The sequence below is a fragment of the Coccinella septempunctata genome, chromosome 1 (assembly GCF_907165205.1).
Source record: "Coccinella septempunctata chromosome 1, icCocSept1.1, whole genome shotgun sequence".
Taxonomy (NCBI): Eukaryota; Metazoa; Arthropoda; class Insecta; order Coleoptera; family Coccinellidae; genus Coccinella; species Coccinella septempunctata.
In genome coordinates, this window is record NC_058189.1 from 61046804 (window position 1) to 61065895 (window position 19092).

At 36.1% G+C, this 19092-nt stretch overlaps 1 protein-coding gene across 4 annotated transcripts in view; it reads right to left on the bottom strand.

Moving 5' to 3' along the window:
- Positions 1 to 19092, bottom strand: part of LOC123309706 (low-density lipoprotein receptor class A domain-containing protein 4-like) — a 242140-nt gene that overhangs the window by 179416 nt on the left and 43632 nt on the right. The window contains exon 2 of one of the 4 annotated variants that reach the window (XM_044892959.1): positions 11713 to 11833. The exons of the other annotated variants lie outside the window; for them this stretch is intronic. Within the exon in view, the coding sequence (XP_044748894.1) occupies positions 11713 to 11833 (121 nt within the window). The remainder of the gene's footprint in view (positions 1 to 11712; positions 11834 to 19092) is intronic. 4 annotated transcript variants of the gene reach the window in all.

The window sequence follows — 19092 nt, forward strand, 5'->3', positions numbered from 1 at the left end:
TATTTTTTTGTATAATGCGCCGTTTTCGAGTAATTTGATGTTCAAAAATTAAAAAATTATTAGTGAAATTTGAAAAATTGGGTACTTTGACTGAATACAACTCTGTTCAACACCCACAGATGTGTAGTGTCACAGATTTAGCTAGTTATTCTGAAAACAATTTTGTTTTCCCTCTGTGCCCAGCTCATTATGAAAACTGAAAAAAGATGGTATAGAAAACATGTGCTTTCTCCTCCTGTCCTTCGTTGTTTCACAGAACATGAAATAAAACTCTCTATACCTTGCCAACTTCAAATTGAGACTTATCACATTCGAATTGGGATTGAACAAATTCAAAATGAGAATGAGCAACTTCAAAATGGTGAACACATTCAAAATGGGTCTAAACAATATTATATTGAGAGAAGTAATTTACAGTTTCATTTCATATTTCAAGAGAATTGTTCAAAAGAAACTATGAATGCAAATGAGGAAAAAGTTATTGTACATCGCAGAGGTGTATATAAACTTAATCTAACGCTATTCTATGAACAATTCAATAGAAAAATTTGAGAATCAATACAAAACACTCAAATTGCTCTGATCAATACCTTTATTACGTATTCGTCAATATTTGTGAAGTATCGAATTTTAGTGGAGATGTCATTTCCCAATATAAGATTGTTTAGTTCCATTTTGAATGTGTTTATTCCCAACTCGATTGTGTTTACCATTCTGAAGTTGCTTATTCTCATTTTGAATTTGTTTTATCCTAATTTGAATGTGATTAGTCTCAATTTGAAGTTGAAAAGATATGGAAATTATTTTTCAGTTTTTTAAATTATTTTGATTATGAACGGAAAGGTTGAAGGAGAATATTCAACTCATGCGCTGCTTTAAATGAATTCAAAACTTTTAATATCTATGATGTTATATTCTGGCTCAGCTACGTTAGCCACAACCAACCATCGAAAATCGTTAGTTTTCGAACCGAATCAAAGCAACTCAATACGCCCAGTTCAAAGAAGGGCTTTCGAAATTGCGCAGCAGAATGTACGAATCGAAAATCAGAGCCGCCCATCGCAATACCCCATCCGACCAGCCATTACCACCAGATTACACTCCAAATGAAATACAACGCATTCAACAATTCACTCGTATCCTTTCTAATTAGGGATGCATCAGCTTAATCTGCAATTTTCTGCCGCCACATTGAATGAGGCTAAATTGCCTGCTTAATAAGCCGCATTGGTTTTGATACTGGAGCCCTGAATCGTGTATGATATAGTGTGTCGCCTAGACGGCGACTTAACACAATTATTCGATGCACTTCATCTAATTGTCTATGACCTTTGACCTGGGAATTCGTGGCTCATCAACACGTCGCATATGCTTGCACGGGTCCAGTTCTGTCTCGTAGTTGGATGACGGGCGAAACTTTACTGATTAATGGCAAAAATTGAATATTTCTCATAAAAATTTAATATAAGAAGTAGGGGCGACCAAGTTCTTGAAAATTTCAAGATATATACAAGAACTATTTTCAGATTTTCAAGACAAGACAAGAAATTTTATGTCAATAACCAGATTTCTTTTCAAGAAAATAAGTATTCTTCAAATATCTTGTTTAACCATGAATACGCTAAAACGTATTAATTTTTAGAAAAAAATAAATTGAAGATAATTCACGATAATCTTGTTGAAACTGAAATTGGAATCTAGATTTGCAATTATCATTTCCAGGCATACACTTTCTTTATGTTTATGAAAACATGATATATACGAGCATATATTGAAAAATTATACTATAGAACCACACAAAATTTCAATATCAAAATATTTTATTACTCAACATATTCTCCTCTCAATTGGATACATTTCTTACAGCGATCCTGCAACGTCTCTAGACATTTCAAAAAAAATGTTTCTTCTTGCTTTGCAAACCAGACCTCCACAGCTTTTATTGCCTCCTCGTTGAAAGAAAATTTACGACCTTTAAACTTTTTTTCAGTAGAGGAAAGAGATGATAGTCAGATGGTGCCAAATCTGGTGATTAAGGGGGGTATTTTAGTAATTCAAACTCTAATCAAGAATTTTTTGCATCGCAACATGAGATTTGTGTGCAGGGGCGTTGTCCTGCAAACACAAAACACCTTTGAATAGCTTTCCGCGTCTTTTCTCTTTAATTTTTTCCCGTAGAGTGGTCAATAATGTCGAACAGTCATCTCCGGTTATTGATCTACCCTTATTTGGATTAAGGTTATTTGGGTTGCAGTCAGATCAAACAGAGTACTCTTTTTTCCTTAGCTCGAGCTTTCGGACTATTTTAGTCCTTCATCAGGAGCAGAATTTGAGGTTAGTTTGTAAGATGTAATCGTACATATAGTAAAAGTAATATCTTGAGACGTAGTTTATGTTATTTTCCGCTATTCCAAATTTGTGGGTAATGATGAATTCTCAACGGGATTGTACAGATAATAATTGAATTAACATAATATCGAACATCTATAACAGTTCCACGGTCATGTTGAACATTTTTGGTGACGTATGTCATTCAATTATTATCTGTACAATCCCGTTGAGAATTCATCATTACCCACAAATTTGGATTAGCGGAAAATAACATAAACTACGTCTCAAGATATTACTTTTACTATATGTACGATTACATCTTACAAACTAACCTCAAATTCTGCTCCTGATGAAGGACTAAAATAGTCCGAAAGCTCGAGCTAAGGAAAAAAGAGTACTCTGTTTGATCTGACTGCAACCCAAATAACCTAAATCCAAATATATCAGAACAGTCGACTACATACCTATCTGATCTACCCTTATCCAAAAAATCAATCATGATTACTCCATGGCAATCCCAAAAAACTGAAGCAAGAACTTTTCCAGCAGATTTTTGGACATGAAACTTCTTAGGTCTTGGAGAACCAGAGTGTCGACATTCCATCGATTGTTGCTTCGTTTCTGGATCGTAGAAATGTGCCCAAGTCTCATCCATAGTAACAATTCGGTTTAAGAAGTTTACATCGTTTTCAAATCGAGCACAGATCGAAGGCGATGCTTCTACCCTTGCACGCATTTTGTCAACATTCAACATTTGGGGATCCATTTTGCAGCTATTTTTATCATGTCCAAATTGACGTGAACTATATGATGAACGCGTTTGTATGAAATATTCAGTGCTTCAGATATCCGTTTTAGCCCAATTCGACGGTCTGATGAAATCATGTCATGAACTGCATCGACATTTTCGGGGACTGACACAGAAACTGGCCTTTCCGATCGGTCATCATCTTCAATGTAAAATTTACCTATTTTGAAGCTTGCAGTCCAATTTTTCACGGTCGCATACGAAGGACATTGATCACCAAGAGTACTAAGCATATCTTCGTTAATCTGCTTACCTCTTAACCCTTTCAAATACAGGATGATGGCTCGATAGTCCAATTTTTCGACTTTCACAATTTCGATGGACATCTTCTTTATTTTAATTTATTACGTATTTCTAGTTTACTCTTTTGACCTCAAACTTCACACAGAGACTTCTAATGAGTTATCGTTCGTTGCTATGGTAACGCAATATTTTTTTTATGCAAGGAACTGGTCTAGGCTAACAAGATATCAATACATCCTGGTAAAGGGGGTTAAGAGTGCAACTGCGCGACGTCATTTTGAGTTCGTCAGAAAACAAATAAATATCGGGGAACCAGCCGATAGTCGTGTTAGCACGAAACTCAATGAAAAGTTCGCCGATAATCACCATATACGGTGTCACTGGTTAATCACGAAATTTCAAGATCTTAAAATTTCTTGAGTGAAGAACCTCAAGGTAAGATTTTTCAAAATGTCTTAACTATTTCTCAAAACAGACAAGACAAGAAGTTTGTCGTCGAGACAAGAATTCGATTCCTATTTAGAAGTGTCTACTTTTTTTTCTATCCAATTTGTGGTCAATCGGTGGCGAGCCTGAGTTTAGGTTAAAATCAATTCAACCACATCAGACAGAAGAGTTCCGTATAAGCCTGACTCTTAACAGATAAGAATACTGGTCAGTTCAACTTTGTGCTCGCACACAATGGAAGATTTCACTTATCATCTGATCGGTATGAACCTGAACGACAACGTCCATCGACTTGACCAAGCGCCCATTACCTCCTTCAAGGGTCAGAGAACTCCCTGGGGAACATAAAAGCAAGAAATTACAGCCGGGTCAAGTTTGCAGTGTTAATAAGGGGACGAAGCATACCTTTATCTGCCAATGGCGGGCTGGATCATTTACATTATCAATTGAAACGGCTACAATGTTGGCCCAGACACATCGGGCTCATTGACTCTGACAAGGTGTCATTCTGCGGACAGGGCAGGCTTTTGAAATTGCCACGTGATTGAAAAAAATAGTCCACGACCTTGCTACCCAATTGTATGAGTATAATATCTTGTGTTCTTATCTTTAATGAAAAAATTGAGAAATTACTGATCGAATGATCAATCTTGTGTGACTGTAGAGTACCTCTACAAAAAATTAGACCTGTTTATAGGAAAATTGTCTAGGACAGCCGGTCAGAATAGCAAAAAATACGATCATTGTACATAATCCGTGCCAGATTTAAATATATGTGTTAAATTACATGTTGAAAAGTAAATATCCTCTTAATCTGACAATTTTAGAGTGACGAAAATGTGTGGGAGGGCGACAAATTTTCAAAAAAGAAACGTGACGTGTCATTCTCGTGCGCGGTGGTGTTTTTTCTTATTTTGAAGCTAATGATTCGAGAATAACGGAAAAAATATAATCTGATAGTTTTAGCAAGCCGAAACAATAAAAATTGGACATAAAGGTCAAAAAAATCAGTTTTTCTGAATTATATCCTCTCCTGGACTTTAAATTGTTTTTGCATTCATTATAAAAGTTGTAGAGCATAATATTTTCTACGAATTTTGTCTGAAACAATTTTTTCTACGTTTGAACATTTTTGAGATATATGGCGAAGAATATGCATTAGACTGGGTTTGTACATTGACCTTGGCCTTTCCCATGAGTGGCTAAGCTCCTCGCCCTTATCGCCCTAACTCGAAAACGGTGTACGTAAAATTGCTTCAGAAGAAAAATTGTATAGAATTTCATTATCTACAACTTTCAAAACAAATACAGAAACGATTAGAGGTACTGGAAGGGAAATATTTTGAAAAAATGCCTTGTTATCATCTTCAAACTGTCAGATTAAGAAAACTCCTGCTGATTGTATTAAGATTAATGACTCAACACGTGTGCAAAAGATTTTTTACCATTTTCAACTCTTCTGTACGGCCAGCCCCACCACGCAAACTGTCAGATTAACACGAATTTATTATCAGAGACACGTATTAAGCGTCGTCGGCTCCCCAACTATACCTACTAGAAAATTGTATGCTCTACAGCTTATACATTTTGTGGTGTCACATTGATTAAATACTCTTTTTACCACGTTATACGTTCCTAACTCATAACCAATGTAATCTTTTATTCCATTTGACTGTTTACCCGACTACTACCCCTTAGCATTGAATTTTTCAGTCGAAATACACACACTGAAGAACAGTTTTCTACAATAGAGGAAAGAACACAAGAAACAACGAATAATTATTGCAGATCGTCAATTATGTTCGACAATATTTCACAATAATTCGCGTTGAAAGTTATTGTGAGCAACGAATTAGGCTATTAATGTGATAACCGTAGAAAAAGCATAAGCAACGCTCAATTCTCATTCGTATTATTAGCATTAACTTTGCAATGACTGTCTTTCTGCGTTCCTTTAAGAGTATATTGATCATTCCCCTGTACAACCTTATTGTTTGTTGATGAAATGATGTAGACGTCAAGGAAAGTGAGAATCATTCATTCTGTTGATTCGAATGTCAGATTCTGTTGAAGTTATTTATAATTCAGTATCGTAATGAATGTACTGAATTGATTGCTTTTCATTCGGAAAGAAAATAATGGCCTGTAATGGCTGATGAAATGTGAAACTCCCCTATTATGCTCGACTTCTACTTCCGTGTAGTCTTGATTCACTCTCGGTAAGTATTCTGCCGAGTATGTAAGTAATAGCGATTTAATTGAGATATATGGAATGCGTCTCGGAGATAAAAGCAAATTGCATTTCCAATAGGCGTTGCAGATTACTTATTGCACCTCCATCCTCTAGGCGCAGTCGTTATAAGAACTTTTAACTAGGAAGATGCGAGGCATACATAAGATAGATGTGCCTCAATGACAGCTGAGCTGTTCTGTTCGAGGCAATAAGAGACTGTGTAAATAGGTTGTAAGTGTATACTACTTTTATTCGTCAACTGAGAACTATACTGCATTCACATTTATTTTAGCAGTCGGTTGGCCATGAAATAATTTTCTCAAGTTTTTGTAACTAGAACGGAGTAAGGTTGGCACTCATGAAATGTCGTTGATGTCATAACGCCGTTGCCACAACTAATATCAATTTTTATTACGAAAATGCGGAAAGTGATTGAAAAAAGAGACAGGGTTTCAGGGAGTGCTATTTAGAATTCAGGTCCGCTCATTCAAATAGTTATACTCTGATATTCTAAAATCCACAATACGTCAGACGGTTACGAACATATTCAATGTGAGAGAATTTATATAATGTTTCATCTGAATCTAAACGATTCATCTTGACTTGAAACTTCCTTCAATCCCTTTTACTTATATTGATGCATAATGATTTTTGTTGAAGAATTTAACATTCTTGTAATCTGTTAATTCTTTCGAGAGATAGCCATTCCCAACCACTGCACCATATGCATTTCATCTTCGGGTTAATATTTTTGAAATCTGCAACTGATGTAACGTATTCAAACTTTAGCCAAAGAAGATAACGAACATAAACTCTCCTCAAGCTAGTGCATATTATGATATTATACTGAGCTCTTGTATTTCCATGCAAATAACTGGATTTGGTATGCCTTCATTCAGTTTGTATAAACTTCAATTATGTTCGTCACATATTTTCCGAAGAGATTCGACATTGTGATAAAATACGTAATAACAGAAACTTTTACGTAGAACGGGCAGCATAGCGTTGATTTAAAACCCAAAAATGTTTTGACAAGCGTCATAACCCCACATTTTCGTACTATACAGAGTGAAATGTGTCAAATTTACATGGCCAACCGACTGCTAAAATAAAAGTGAATGGAGTATAGATACTTCAATCCAGAGAAGGAGAGTTGAAGGATGAAGTGATCTAGACTCTACAGAGCAAATTATTCATTGACGATTAAACAATTTCCAAGGAATTCAAATACGCGGTTAATGTTGAGGAGTTCCGAAGACTTGTGGCTCAGTAAAAAGTGTCTTTAGCCAAAATAGGCAGAACTATAAGATATCGTACATCACAATACTCCTGTGTACCACATTCAGTGATTTTCGTATGACCGATTCTGAGATAAAAAGCAAAGAGTATTTTTAGGTGCGAATTTCAGAGGCCTCAAGAGACCTCCTGGCATAAATCAAAAATAGAGGATCTGTGACCAAATTTGTTTGCGTTAATTTCGGGACACCCTATATTATACAACGGAAAAGAGAAGTGATATGCCTTCAACGATGAGGACCGGGCAGCTCCATAGCATCAGGAATACTTCTTTCAGACTTCTTCTGCTGAACAGGTTGGAAGAAAACTTCAGCATGAAGCACACAGCACACCCAGCAAGGAGATTATATTCACAGCGCAGCATCGTCAACGGACAATGCTCTTTGTATCTTGTTTATGTGCATGAAATTTTCATTTGAAACTCACAATTGAACAGATGCAACCAGAATTTTTAATTGGGAACAATGCTGAATACATCTCAACGACGACGTTCTTATGCTTTCATTAAAAAGCAGTTTCGTATATTATGAAATACGATATACGGAATTTAATAGATACGTGGGTAGAATAGATGAATGTACGGAATTTGGAATGTCTTCAATGGTGAGGCTTATGCAAATAATGCCATTACTTCGGTCGAGAGGCAAGGAAGTAATCTTGGCTCATTCAATTGAATCTTTCGGTTCGGACTATTCTGGAAATTCTCAAAGCAGTTAATGAAAGGAAATTAGATTTGTAAGAGTTCTAGAAAAACTAACATTTAACATGGAGATGGAGACGTATTTTAGCGGAGGTTCGAACTCCATAGCTTCAGGTTTCAAATAGTGAATGTGGATTGACTGACACATCATTAAAAAGATCTCTTCATTCTGACTATGGTCAGAAAAGCAAAAATGGCACTAAGATATGGATAGACTTTTGTTGCTCAGGATGATTCGGTTATTGATAAGATTTCTTTATCAAGCCGTTTTTAATTTTGTTTCAAGAAATCATTGAACATCCTAGGATGTATTTCAACAGTAGATTCTTGAGGACGAAAAGAAACACTTTTCTTGTTTACCATTTTTTCCGAATCGACTCCGTCTAAAAGAAGCAGGCTGTTGAAAAACAATAAATTTTTTATTTAATTTCTATCTTGCGAACTGTTTTATCGAATGAAATTAATTTCGTATTATAGTTTTTTATTTATCTGATGATTTTTCTTCGAACTCAAGATATCACCCACGCCTTACAGTATTTCATAATGAACATTACGTGCCATAAAAATACCAAAAATTCAAAGAACCCAACTCTTGAATCAAAGTTGGACTCTATGTAATGAATATTTGAACGTCTTGTAAAATGAAAGTATTCTTTATATGTTCTCCTAACCTGCGGCGTTTTCGAGAAATTTTGATATAATATTAAAAAGTATCAGTGAAATTTGAAAATTGAGTACTGAATACAACTTTGTTTAAAAGATCCATAGATGTGTACTGCCACAGTTATTCTGAAAGTAATTTTGTTATTCTAGGGGTGGCACAGCTCATTATGAAAACTAAAAATGGCCATATCTTTTTATCAGGGCCGAATCGGAAAAAAAGGAAAAAAGTGTTTCTTTTGACCTTAAGAATACACTGTTGAAATATTCGTACTAGTCAAAGACTCACCATGTAGATTTGATCATAATTTCTTCCTGTAAAAACCAACATTTCAATAGAGACACCCCTTTCTTTGCATTGAATATTTTCAGTGCGAGAAATTTCCAATCTAAAGTGTGGATTTCGGCATTCGAAAATAACACAATTCTCCGAGCTCCCTGCTTATTATTCGTAGTGCCGATGGTAAAAGGGATGAATTATTAACACCTTATTGTTTTCGAAGAACTTGCATCGGTCCTGACGAGAATTTATCGAATAAACATCAATATGCCGAGTGCACTCAGACAGGAATCGAAAGTTATGTCAATATGCCCGGGCCAAACGTGTCCCCATATTTTCCAGTTTCAATTGATGCACTCACGATATGACCAATCGTCCTGATGGTGTGCTCGACAACTTCATTGTCGCGTAGGGATGTCAAATGCTAGAGGCTCTATCGAGAAAGTACAGGCAATTTATTATACGTAAAAAAAAACGGAAAAAGGAATTGTGTAGGAATTCGCTGTCGCTTATTTGGCACAACCAACGAAGATTTGGAGCATAATCTGAGTTTGTTCACAGTAATCCATTTCGTCAGTTCATCTCAAGTCAATCAAAGATTTTAGGGTTACAAGTTACATTTTGTCAACCCTCTAACGACCAGAGTATTGCGAGTTGAATAATTCCAAATTTATGTTATAGATTTGCATCATTTAGGTGATGCAATAATGAAGTGATATTTGTTAAGAACTACGAGGATGTATTGATATCTAGTTAGCCTAGACCAGTTCCATACATAAAAAAATATTGCGTTACCATAGCAACTGACAATAACTCATTAGAAGTGTCAGTGTGAATTTTGAGGTCAAAAAAGTGAACCAGAGTGACGCAATTGGGAATTCAAATGTAGATTGCAGCGACATAGTGGTGACAGTTCGAAGTAAAAAGTTAATGCCTTTACGTCATTGTTCTACGTTCCTCGATGTAAACCATAGACCTAATAATACATTTTATTTTATTAGGTCTATGATGTAAACAAACAAATGACAAAAGTGCCTTAACTTTTTATTTACAAAAATAGCCACCAGAGGGCGTATCGCTTGTTTTGAATTCCCAATAAATTAAAAGAAAAAAGATGTCCACCGAAATTGTGAAAACCGAAAAATTGGAGTATCGAGCCATCATCAAGTACCTGTATTTAAAAGGGTTAAGAGGTAAGCAGATTTACGAAGATATGCTCAATACCCTTGGTGATCAATGTCCTTCGTATGCGACCTTGAAAAATTGGAGTGCAAGCTTCAAAAGAGGTAAATTTTCCTTTGAAGGTGATGACCGATCGGGAAGGCCAGTTTCTGTGTCAGTACCCGAAAATATCGATGCACATCATGACAAGATTTTATCAGACCGTCGAATTGGGCATGAGAAAAATTGCTGCAAAATGGATGCCCAAATGTTTGAATGTTGACCAAAAGCGTGCAAGGGTAGAAGCATCGCGTTCGATCTGTGCTTGATTTGAAAACGATGTAGACTTCTTAAACTGAACTCTTTCTATGGATGAGACTTGTGTAAATTTCTACGATCCAGAAACAAAGCAAGAATCGATGGAATGGCGACACTGGTTCTCCAAGACTTAAGTTTCGTGTCCAAAAATCTCTTTCTTCAACTGAAAAAAAGTTTAAAAGGTCGTAAATTTTCCTCCAACGAGGAGGTAATAAAAGCTGTGGAGGTCTGGTTTGCATAGCAAGAAGACACATTTTTTTGAAAGGTCTAGAGACGTTGCAGGCTCGCTGTAATAAATGTATCCAATTAAGAGGAGAATATGTTGAAAAAAAAAATATTTTGACATTGAAATTTTGTTTGGTTCTATATTAGGCTAAGAATTTTTCAATACAGGGTGTTCCTAAATTGAACCTACAAACGAAAAGGGGAGATTCCTTAAGTGAGTTTAAGAAAAAAAAGTCCCATAATCATGGGGTCGCAAACGTTTCGTTTTCGAGATACAGAGTGTTGAAGTTTGAATCATCGCTACAGATCAGGAAAATTTCCATAAAAACTGACACTGAATTCATTCACCACAGCTTACAAAGTGGGCTTCCATCATAATTTGGATTTTCACGAGGATTTCGAGAGAATCGTTCAAAATTTTTTTTCTCGAAATCGTTGGTAGATACGACAAAACTACAAAAGACCGAAAAGTTTAGTATAAGAACAAAGCTTCTTTTTACATTTTTTCAAATTAACAGTTGCTCACCAAAAAAAAGTTCTGCAGAAGAACAGATGGCAGTGTTCCAGAAAAAATATCACCCTGTAGATCTTCTATCGAAATTGCCATGTCACGTGGTGAGAACTCTAAAATGTAATATCTATGCCAAATTTCAGTTGAATATCTTGTGAAGTGTAGATACTATGAGAAAAAATTCAAACTTCAACACTCTGTATCTCGAAAACGAAACGTTTGCGACCCCATGTTCATGGGACTTTTTTTCTTAAACTCACTTAAGGAATCTCCCCTTTTCGTTTGTACGTTCAATTTAGGAACACCCTGTATATCCTCGTAGCAGGTACAACTGATAAAATAACAATTCTCGAAGATGAACTTGTGAACCCAAACATGCATGCTTGATCATACGTTCTTGGTAGTCGAAAAACATGACAACCACGTATGAAACAACTCATCACCGATACACGATTGAAAAATAAGAGTAAAACTTATGGCTCAGCACGTCGACGCTTACCAAACTTGCCATCCCTAATTCCGCCAGTGTCATTTGCATTCAACTCTCCAACGGGCTCGTTTAAAAATAAAACGCTACGGCCACTTACGCGTCCTAAGCAGTCGTCAAATTGGAAACTCACCTGCAACAAAAAATAAAGCAGCATAAGTAAAAAATGGAAGAGCCGAACCAGAGAGGGCCTGTTTGAAATTCAAGTCTCGTCTTCGACAACATATAACGCATAGTCCTCACGCTCCCTTTGGCATTTTATATGAAGTTACGGGCAGCGTCCTCTCTTTACAGTCATTGTTAATTTTGTCCCGACAACCACCTCGAAATTTATGTGGTCTTTTAGCAATTTCAGCACGTTGGACCACGGGGAAACGGACTCGCAGGACGCTATTTGCAAGATGGCGAATCGAGATGACTTATTGCATACGGAGGACACTTCCTCGAGAAATAGTGGACAATTGAGGATTTTCTGATTCGAGCTTTTACTTTCCTTCAAGGACTCATAAAAATTGGCTGTATCACACGAATCCCATATACCTAAGGGAGAGCGCCCACCAAAGTAGCGTAGCACTGACCTGGCACATATACTTCATTCACATTTATTTTAGCAGTCGGTTGGCCATGAATTAATTTGCTCAAGTTTTTGTAACTAGAACGGAGTAAGGTTGGCACTCATGAAATGTCGTTAATGTCATAACGCCGTTGCCACAACTAATATCAATTTTCATTACGTAAATGCCGAAAGTGATTGAAAAAAGAGACAGGGTTTCAGCTATTTAGAATTCAGGTCCGGTCATTCAAATAGTTATACTCTGATAAATCCACAATACGTCAGACGGTAGCGAACATATTCAATGTAAGAGAATAGAGAATTTATATAATGTTGCATCGGAATATAAACTACTTATATTTCAGCTGAATATTTCCACAATCAGAAAGATTGTGAATGAAGAGGATGACAAAGAATTTCCTTATATTGGGAGACCCAAAAAAGTGGTGGCATTTGAGAATTTTATGTTTGAGGAAATTAATGCGGAAAGTTTAGGGGAGAGTTCCTTTGAATTGGACGGCCCATGAACCGTACGCTACAGTTTTTTAAAACACTCGATGGTGATTTGGCATCCTTTACGTAAATCCCATTTTCGCAACAAGGCGCGAGCCACAGGGTCAGGCATTTTGCAAGAGATCTCGATCGATGTTGCGAAAATGGGATTTACGTAAGGGATGCTAAATTGCTATCGAGTGTAGAAGAAAACTGTAGCGTCCAGTTCATGGGCTGTCCAGTTCGAAGGAACTCTCCCCTACTACAGGATTTTCGATGAATGTCATCGTAGATTAAGTTCCCGAAAATTAATTTTTCTATTTTTCATTTGACTTGTCCTATACATTGTAAATGTCTTAAGGTACCAATAAATACCTAATTATTATTATTATATCAATGCATTAAGATGAACAGCCACAAATACGCGTCAGTTGCCTTGCTAATTGTTTATTCATGTGAAATTTTTGTTCAAAGGTGAAGTTCATCTTGATTGAAACTTCCTTTAATCCCTTTTACTTATGATGCAAGATGATTTTTGTTGAAGAATTCAACATTCTTGTAATGATCTGTTAATTCCTTCGGGAGATACCCATTCCCAACCACTGCAACATATGCATTTCATCTTCGGGTTAATATTTTTGAAATCTACAACTGATGTAACGTATTCCAAATTTAGCCAAAGAAGATAACGAACATTAACTCTCCTCGAGCTAGTGCATATTATGATATTATATTGACCTCTTGTATTTTCCATGCAAATAACTGGATTTGGTATACCTTCAATGAGTTTGTATAAACTTCAATTATGTTCGTCACATATTTTCCGACGAGATTCGACATTGTGATAAAATACGTAATAACAGAAACTTTCACGTAGAACGGGCAACAAAGCGTTGATTTGAAACCCAAAAATGTTATGACAAGCGTCATAACCCCACATTTTCGTACTTTACAGAGTGAAATGTGTCAAATTTCCATGGCCAGCTGACTGCTAAAATAAAAGTGAAAGGAGTATACATGACAAAGGCGATGCAAAATAATAACTGAAACTTCACTCAGATGTGCGATATCTGAAAATGATGAATCGCCTTTGACATGTATGTGCCATGTCAGTGCTATGCTACTTTGGTGGGCGCTCTCACTAAGGTAACTTAATGACCAGAAGTCACCGACAAGTTTCCAAAACTCAGGAGACCATGGTCAATCGACAACTGCTTTGCTTAAGGTGATTGAAATCGGTGGTGCGCCACCTGAAGTCAATTCTTGTAACTAGAGTTAGTACATGGTTGTTTGATAAACGGAGAAGGTTGAATCTACCAATCTTCTGATACGCTAAGAAGGTAGATCTACTTTTTCCAACAGATTTGATGGTTATGATGGTAAAAACTAGAGATAATATCTTGGAAACCGTTCGAGTTTTTTCAAGTCTTCTGGAGTCAACTACAGTTGGTCCCAACGCCACTGGAATTTTTCGAAAATGACCTTTGAAAAATGCCAAGAACTCCATGGCATGCCTTGAAGCTACTGCTAGTGGGCATTCTCCATCATTTTGGAATCAATTTAGGCGTTGAATGAATAGTTTTTAGAATTCATTTAAAGCCTAAATTGCTTCCATAAAGATTGGGACTAGCCCACTAGCATGCCATTTGAAAAAATTGACTTATTGACGTTTTTTGAAGATCATTTTCGAAAAATCGCAGTATCATCGGAAGCACTTATAGTGTGATCCGAAAAACCGAAGTAGCCTACGTCAAAAAAGCATATCAAATGAGGTATTTCTAAATCAGAATTTCATGTAGATTCGGAATACGATTTGAAAATTGGTTATTCTGATTTGGAAAAGCAGGATGGTATTACAGGGTGAGTCTTTGATTCGTACAAATATTTTAACAGTAGATTCTTGAGGTTAAAAGAAACACTTTTTTCTCACACCATTTTTTCCGATTCGGCCCTGAAAAGGAGATATAGCCATTTTGAGTTTTCATAATGAGCTGTGCCACCCCTGGAAAAACAGAATTACCTTCAGAATAACTAGCTGAATCTATGGACACCACACATCTGTGGATCTTTCATAAAAAGAGTTGCATTCGGTCAAAGTACCCAATTTTTCGAATTTCACAGATATTTTTTAATTTTGAACATCAAAGTACTCGAAAACGAGAAAATATTTTTATTTTATAAAACGTTCAAATATTCATTAGGTAGCGTCCAACTTAGTTTCAATAGTTGGGTTCTTAAATTTCTGGTATTTTTATGGTACGTCATGGTCATTATGCGAAAACTGAAAGACGTGGGTGATATCTTGTTCATTCATTCATTAAATAAGTGAAAAACAATATTCCGAAATTCATTTCATTGGATAGAACCGTTTTTGATATACAGGGTGGTCCAGATCGTAACTAAGAAATTTTAACCACGTATTCTACATCAAAAATAAGCCCTAGTTTGTCATATAAACATATGTCGAGAAATGAGATACGGGGTGTTAAAATTATTAAAAAAAAATGTTCTTTATTAATAACTTTCACACTGCTTGAAATATTTTTATGAAATTTGAGACATAGGTTTTGAGCGTCAAGGAGCACTTTTTGCATAATATCATTTCTTTTTTATTCTACCAGTGGCGTCCGTACTGCAGTGAGACTGAATATTTTCAGATGAAAAAATGATACGCCACTGGTTTTTCCGACAATAAAAATTACAATTTAAATCCTTATTGAATTTGGAGCAAATTCGGTCTCTTGACTTTTTGCTGTAGGACGAGGCACCGTTTACGGTTAAAAAAATACACGTTTCGTTCCAAAAAATTGTCTTATTATTATTATGTACCTACCATATCAAATTTTGGCGATTTCTTCATGCATGAGAATGTGTTTTATTTTTTTAACCGGAAACGGTGCCTCGTACAGCAAAAAGTCAAGAGACCGTATTTGCTCCAAATTAAATAAGGATTTGGATAGTAATTTTTATTGTCGGAAAAACCAGTGGCGTATCATTTTTTCATCTGAAAATATTCAGTCTCGCTGCAGTACGGATGCCACTGGTAGAATAGAAGAAAAATGATATTATGCAAAAAGTGCTCCTTGACGCTCAAAACCTATGTCTCAAATATCAAAAAAATATTTCAAGCAGTGTGAAAGTTATTATTAAAAAACATTTTTTTTCTATAATTTTAACACCCTGTATCTCGGAGAGGAAACATTTCTCGACATATGTTTATATGACAAACTAGGGCTTATTTTTCATGTAGAATACGTTGCTAAAATATTTCGGTTACGATCTGGATCAGCCTGTATAATTTAAAATAACATTTTTTATGGTTTTTCAACAGCCTGTATCTTTTAAATCGAGCCGATTCGGGAAAAATGGTAAAGGAAAAAAGTGTGTCTTTCAACCTCAAGAATCTACTACCAAATACTCAGCCTGTATATTTACACTCACCCTGTGTGTGCATTGAACTCGTAATTACAATACATGTCTTATCATTTTTTTTCAATCCTTCTTAATGAACTGTCTTTTGTGTTGGAAAATACAATTCTTGACTCCCTTCATTCGGCCCAAGTCATTCGAGGAATGCCCCCAATGGGAGTGAACGCTTCTCTAGAGTGATTTAGGGATTATAATTTAAGCCAGCTATATATGTCAGTCGTATTACAAGAGAGAGAGTTGTCACACCTACTACAAATTTATTAGTCCGAAGACCATACCGTTAAAGTTACTTATGGTAATTTATGGACGTTTGGAGGCCCCTGCATTATAAGTTGATTGAATGCGGGACAAAAATGCCTGGATTTCAATTACCCCTCTTTTATGCGAGCTTAACGAATTCAACCATATCGGTACAGATAAGGAGATGTCAGCGATGATCAGTATGGTAAAGGGTTTGTTTCGGTTCATTAATTAGATTTATGGTGATCTTTCAGCAGATATCGTCGTCGATCTGTACCTATTCCAACAATGATGTTTTATTAACTTGGCTCATTACCAAGACAACTCATGCTCGATTTTTGAATTGGGGAATCCGAAAAATTTCGAATTGATGTCAGCATCGCACGCGTGAACAGTGGAAACATTTGGTTTCTCTTTCATCGCATTCCGTCCATTTAAACGAACGTATTATTCAAATTTGCGAAATTTATTTTTGCTCGGGTGGGACGAGGAGCAAGAAATCATCTATCTCTATCTACACCTGCCAACCATCCTGTTTTTGTACATCGAAATATCTAATGATGGAAATCTCGAAGAGGAAAAATAATACTTGTCGTTATTAGTCTTATTAATGAGGGTTTCAAACTAAAGCAGTATGCCCTCTAGACAAAAATAAGGAAGAAGTTTTCAATTTAGTCTTCGGATCTTTGAAGCTAATAATAAGTTTTTGAAGCCGCACTGTAAGCTTTTGACTTGAACAGGTTTCTCCATAACAGGTGTCTAGTTCTTTACGTCATTTTGAGATCTTTATGAAAAGGAAGGAAAATGGCAACACATTTTGAATACCTACTGCAGGTAACTTGGAATACTCAGATATTCTAATCGATATGAACGTTATCTGCGTTTTCTCGCTAACATATGTAAACGCCACATGCCAAACGAAACCAAAGAGTACTAAAAACAAGACATTCACACAATTGTCATGCTGCCTATTGCTTCCATTAGCTGTCATATGTCAGATACTACGATGCGTCTTCCTAGTGCCAATCTAAGATTCTTCGAGCAGATGCTGCCTGATTCGAAGAATTCGAAAAAATGCGCATAATCCGTTAAATATATATAGAACTAAAGGAAGCTGTAAAACCATTTGGATAGATCCCTCGTTAAAGGAAACTCGCGATGGCATTAAACGTCTAAATAACATTTCAACAGCGCACTTAAGACCAAGATCTCGATGGGACCGTTCACAAAAAGTACCCCATGGAAAATGGCTTTCCGATTCAACGGGTCGCACATAAATTAAAACGATCGTAAAGTTTGAAAGCAATTAGAAACCATTTCAATTCCCATTCTTCGCAATCATCAGAAACTGCATATAACAGTGGAATGAAAGCTTGAAACATTTATAGATATGCCTCGGAATATTAGATGCGCCATGATTGAACTTTACTATCGGACTTTTTTGATCGAAACGGCACTTTTAGTCACTGCGTTTACATATCCGCCCAAGGCACTTGGTATTTTCACATTGAGAGAACGCATATACGGATTAAAGGCTCCTAAGCGTAACTAAGAGAGATGGTCTCTGACATCAACGAATTTGCTGAGATGAAAAGGAATTGAAGATGTATTTTTCAATATCAATGTTCTTCGCATGGAAAGATTCATATGGGTAAATTATGCCATATTTAAATTATTGACTCGATTTTTGATTTAGGACACCTTGTATTTTTCAGGTAAACACTAACTTCTATGTTTGATGTAATTTCTATACTCCACACTCTTTTATTTTAGCACTTGGTTGACCATGAAATGATTTTCCAAAGTTTTTGTAACTAGAACGAGTAAGGTTGGCACTCATGAAATGTCGTTTATGTCATAACGCCATTGCCACATTTAATATCAATTTTTATGTACAAAGGTGACTTGAAACTTCCTTTAAATCCTTTGACTTATATTGATGTAAGATGATTTTTGTTGAAGAATTCAACATTCAATTCTAATTATCTGTTAATTCCTTTAGGAGATACCCATTCCCAACCACTGCACCATATGCATTTCATCTTCGGATTAATATTTTCGAAATCCACAACGGATGTACCTAACGTATTCAAACTTTAGCCAAAGAAGATAACGAACATTAACTCTCCTCAAGCTAGTGCATATTATAATAATATACTGATCTCTTGTATTTTCCATGCAAATAAATGGATTTGGTAAGCCTTCAATCAATTTGTATAAACTTCAAATATGTTCGTCACATATTTTCCGAAGAGATTCGACATTGTGATACGTAGTAACAGAAACTTTTACGTAGAACGGGAAACATAGCGTTGATTTAAAACCCAAAAATGTTTTGACAACCTTTGTTAATAATGATATTTTTTTCAATGCTGAGGAAAGTAAAACGAAGGGTTGGCAGCAAACGTATTAAACGTTCTATGTTTGATGTTTTTTTTTTTCATTCCGCCTTAAAGAATGGTTTCGGTAGTGCGTCTGAATCATGCAGTTGCTGCAGAATGTGACTGCTGCGCCTGTCCCATCGACTGCTCACACGCAAGTACCAAGCAGCAGTCACATTCTGTAGCAGTGCAGTAACAGTGAATGTGACTGCTACTTGGTGATTGCGTATGAGCAGTCACAGTCCGTCTCCACTGCATGCAACCGACGCACTACCGAAATCATACCATTATGCCGAA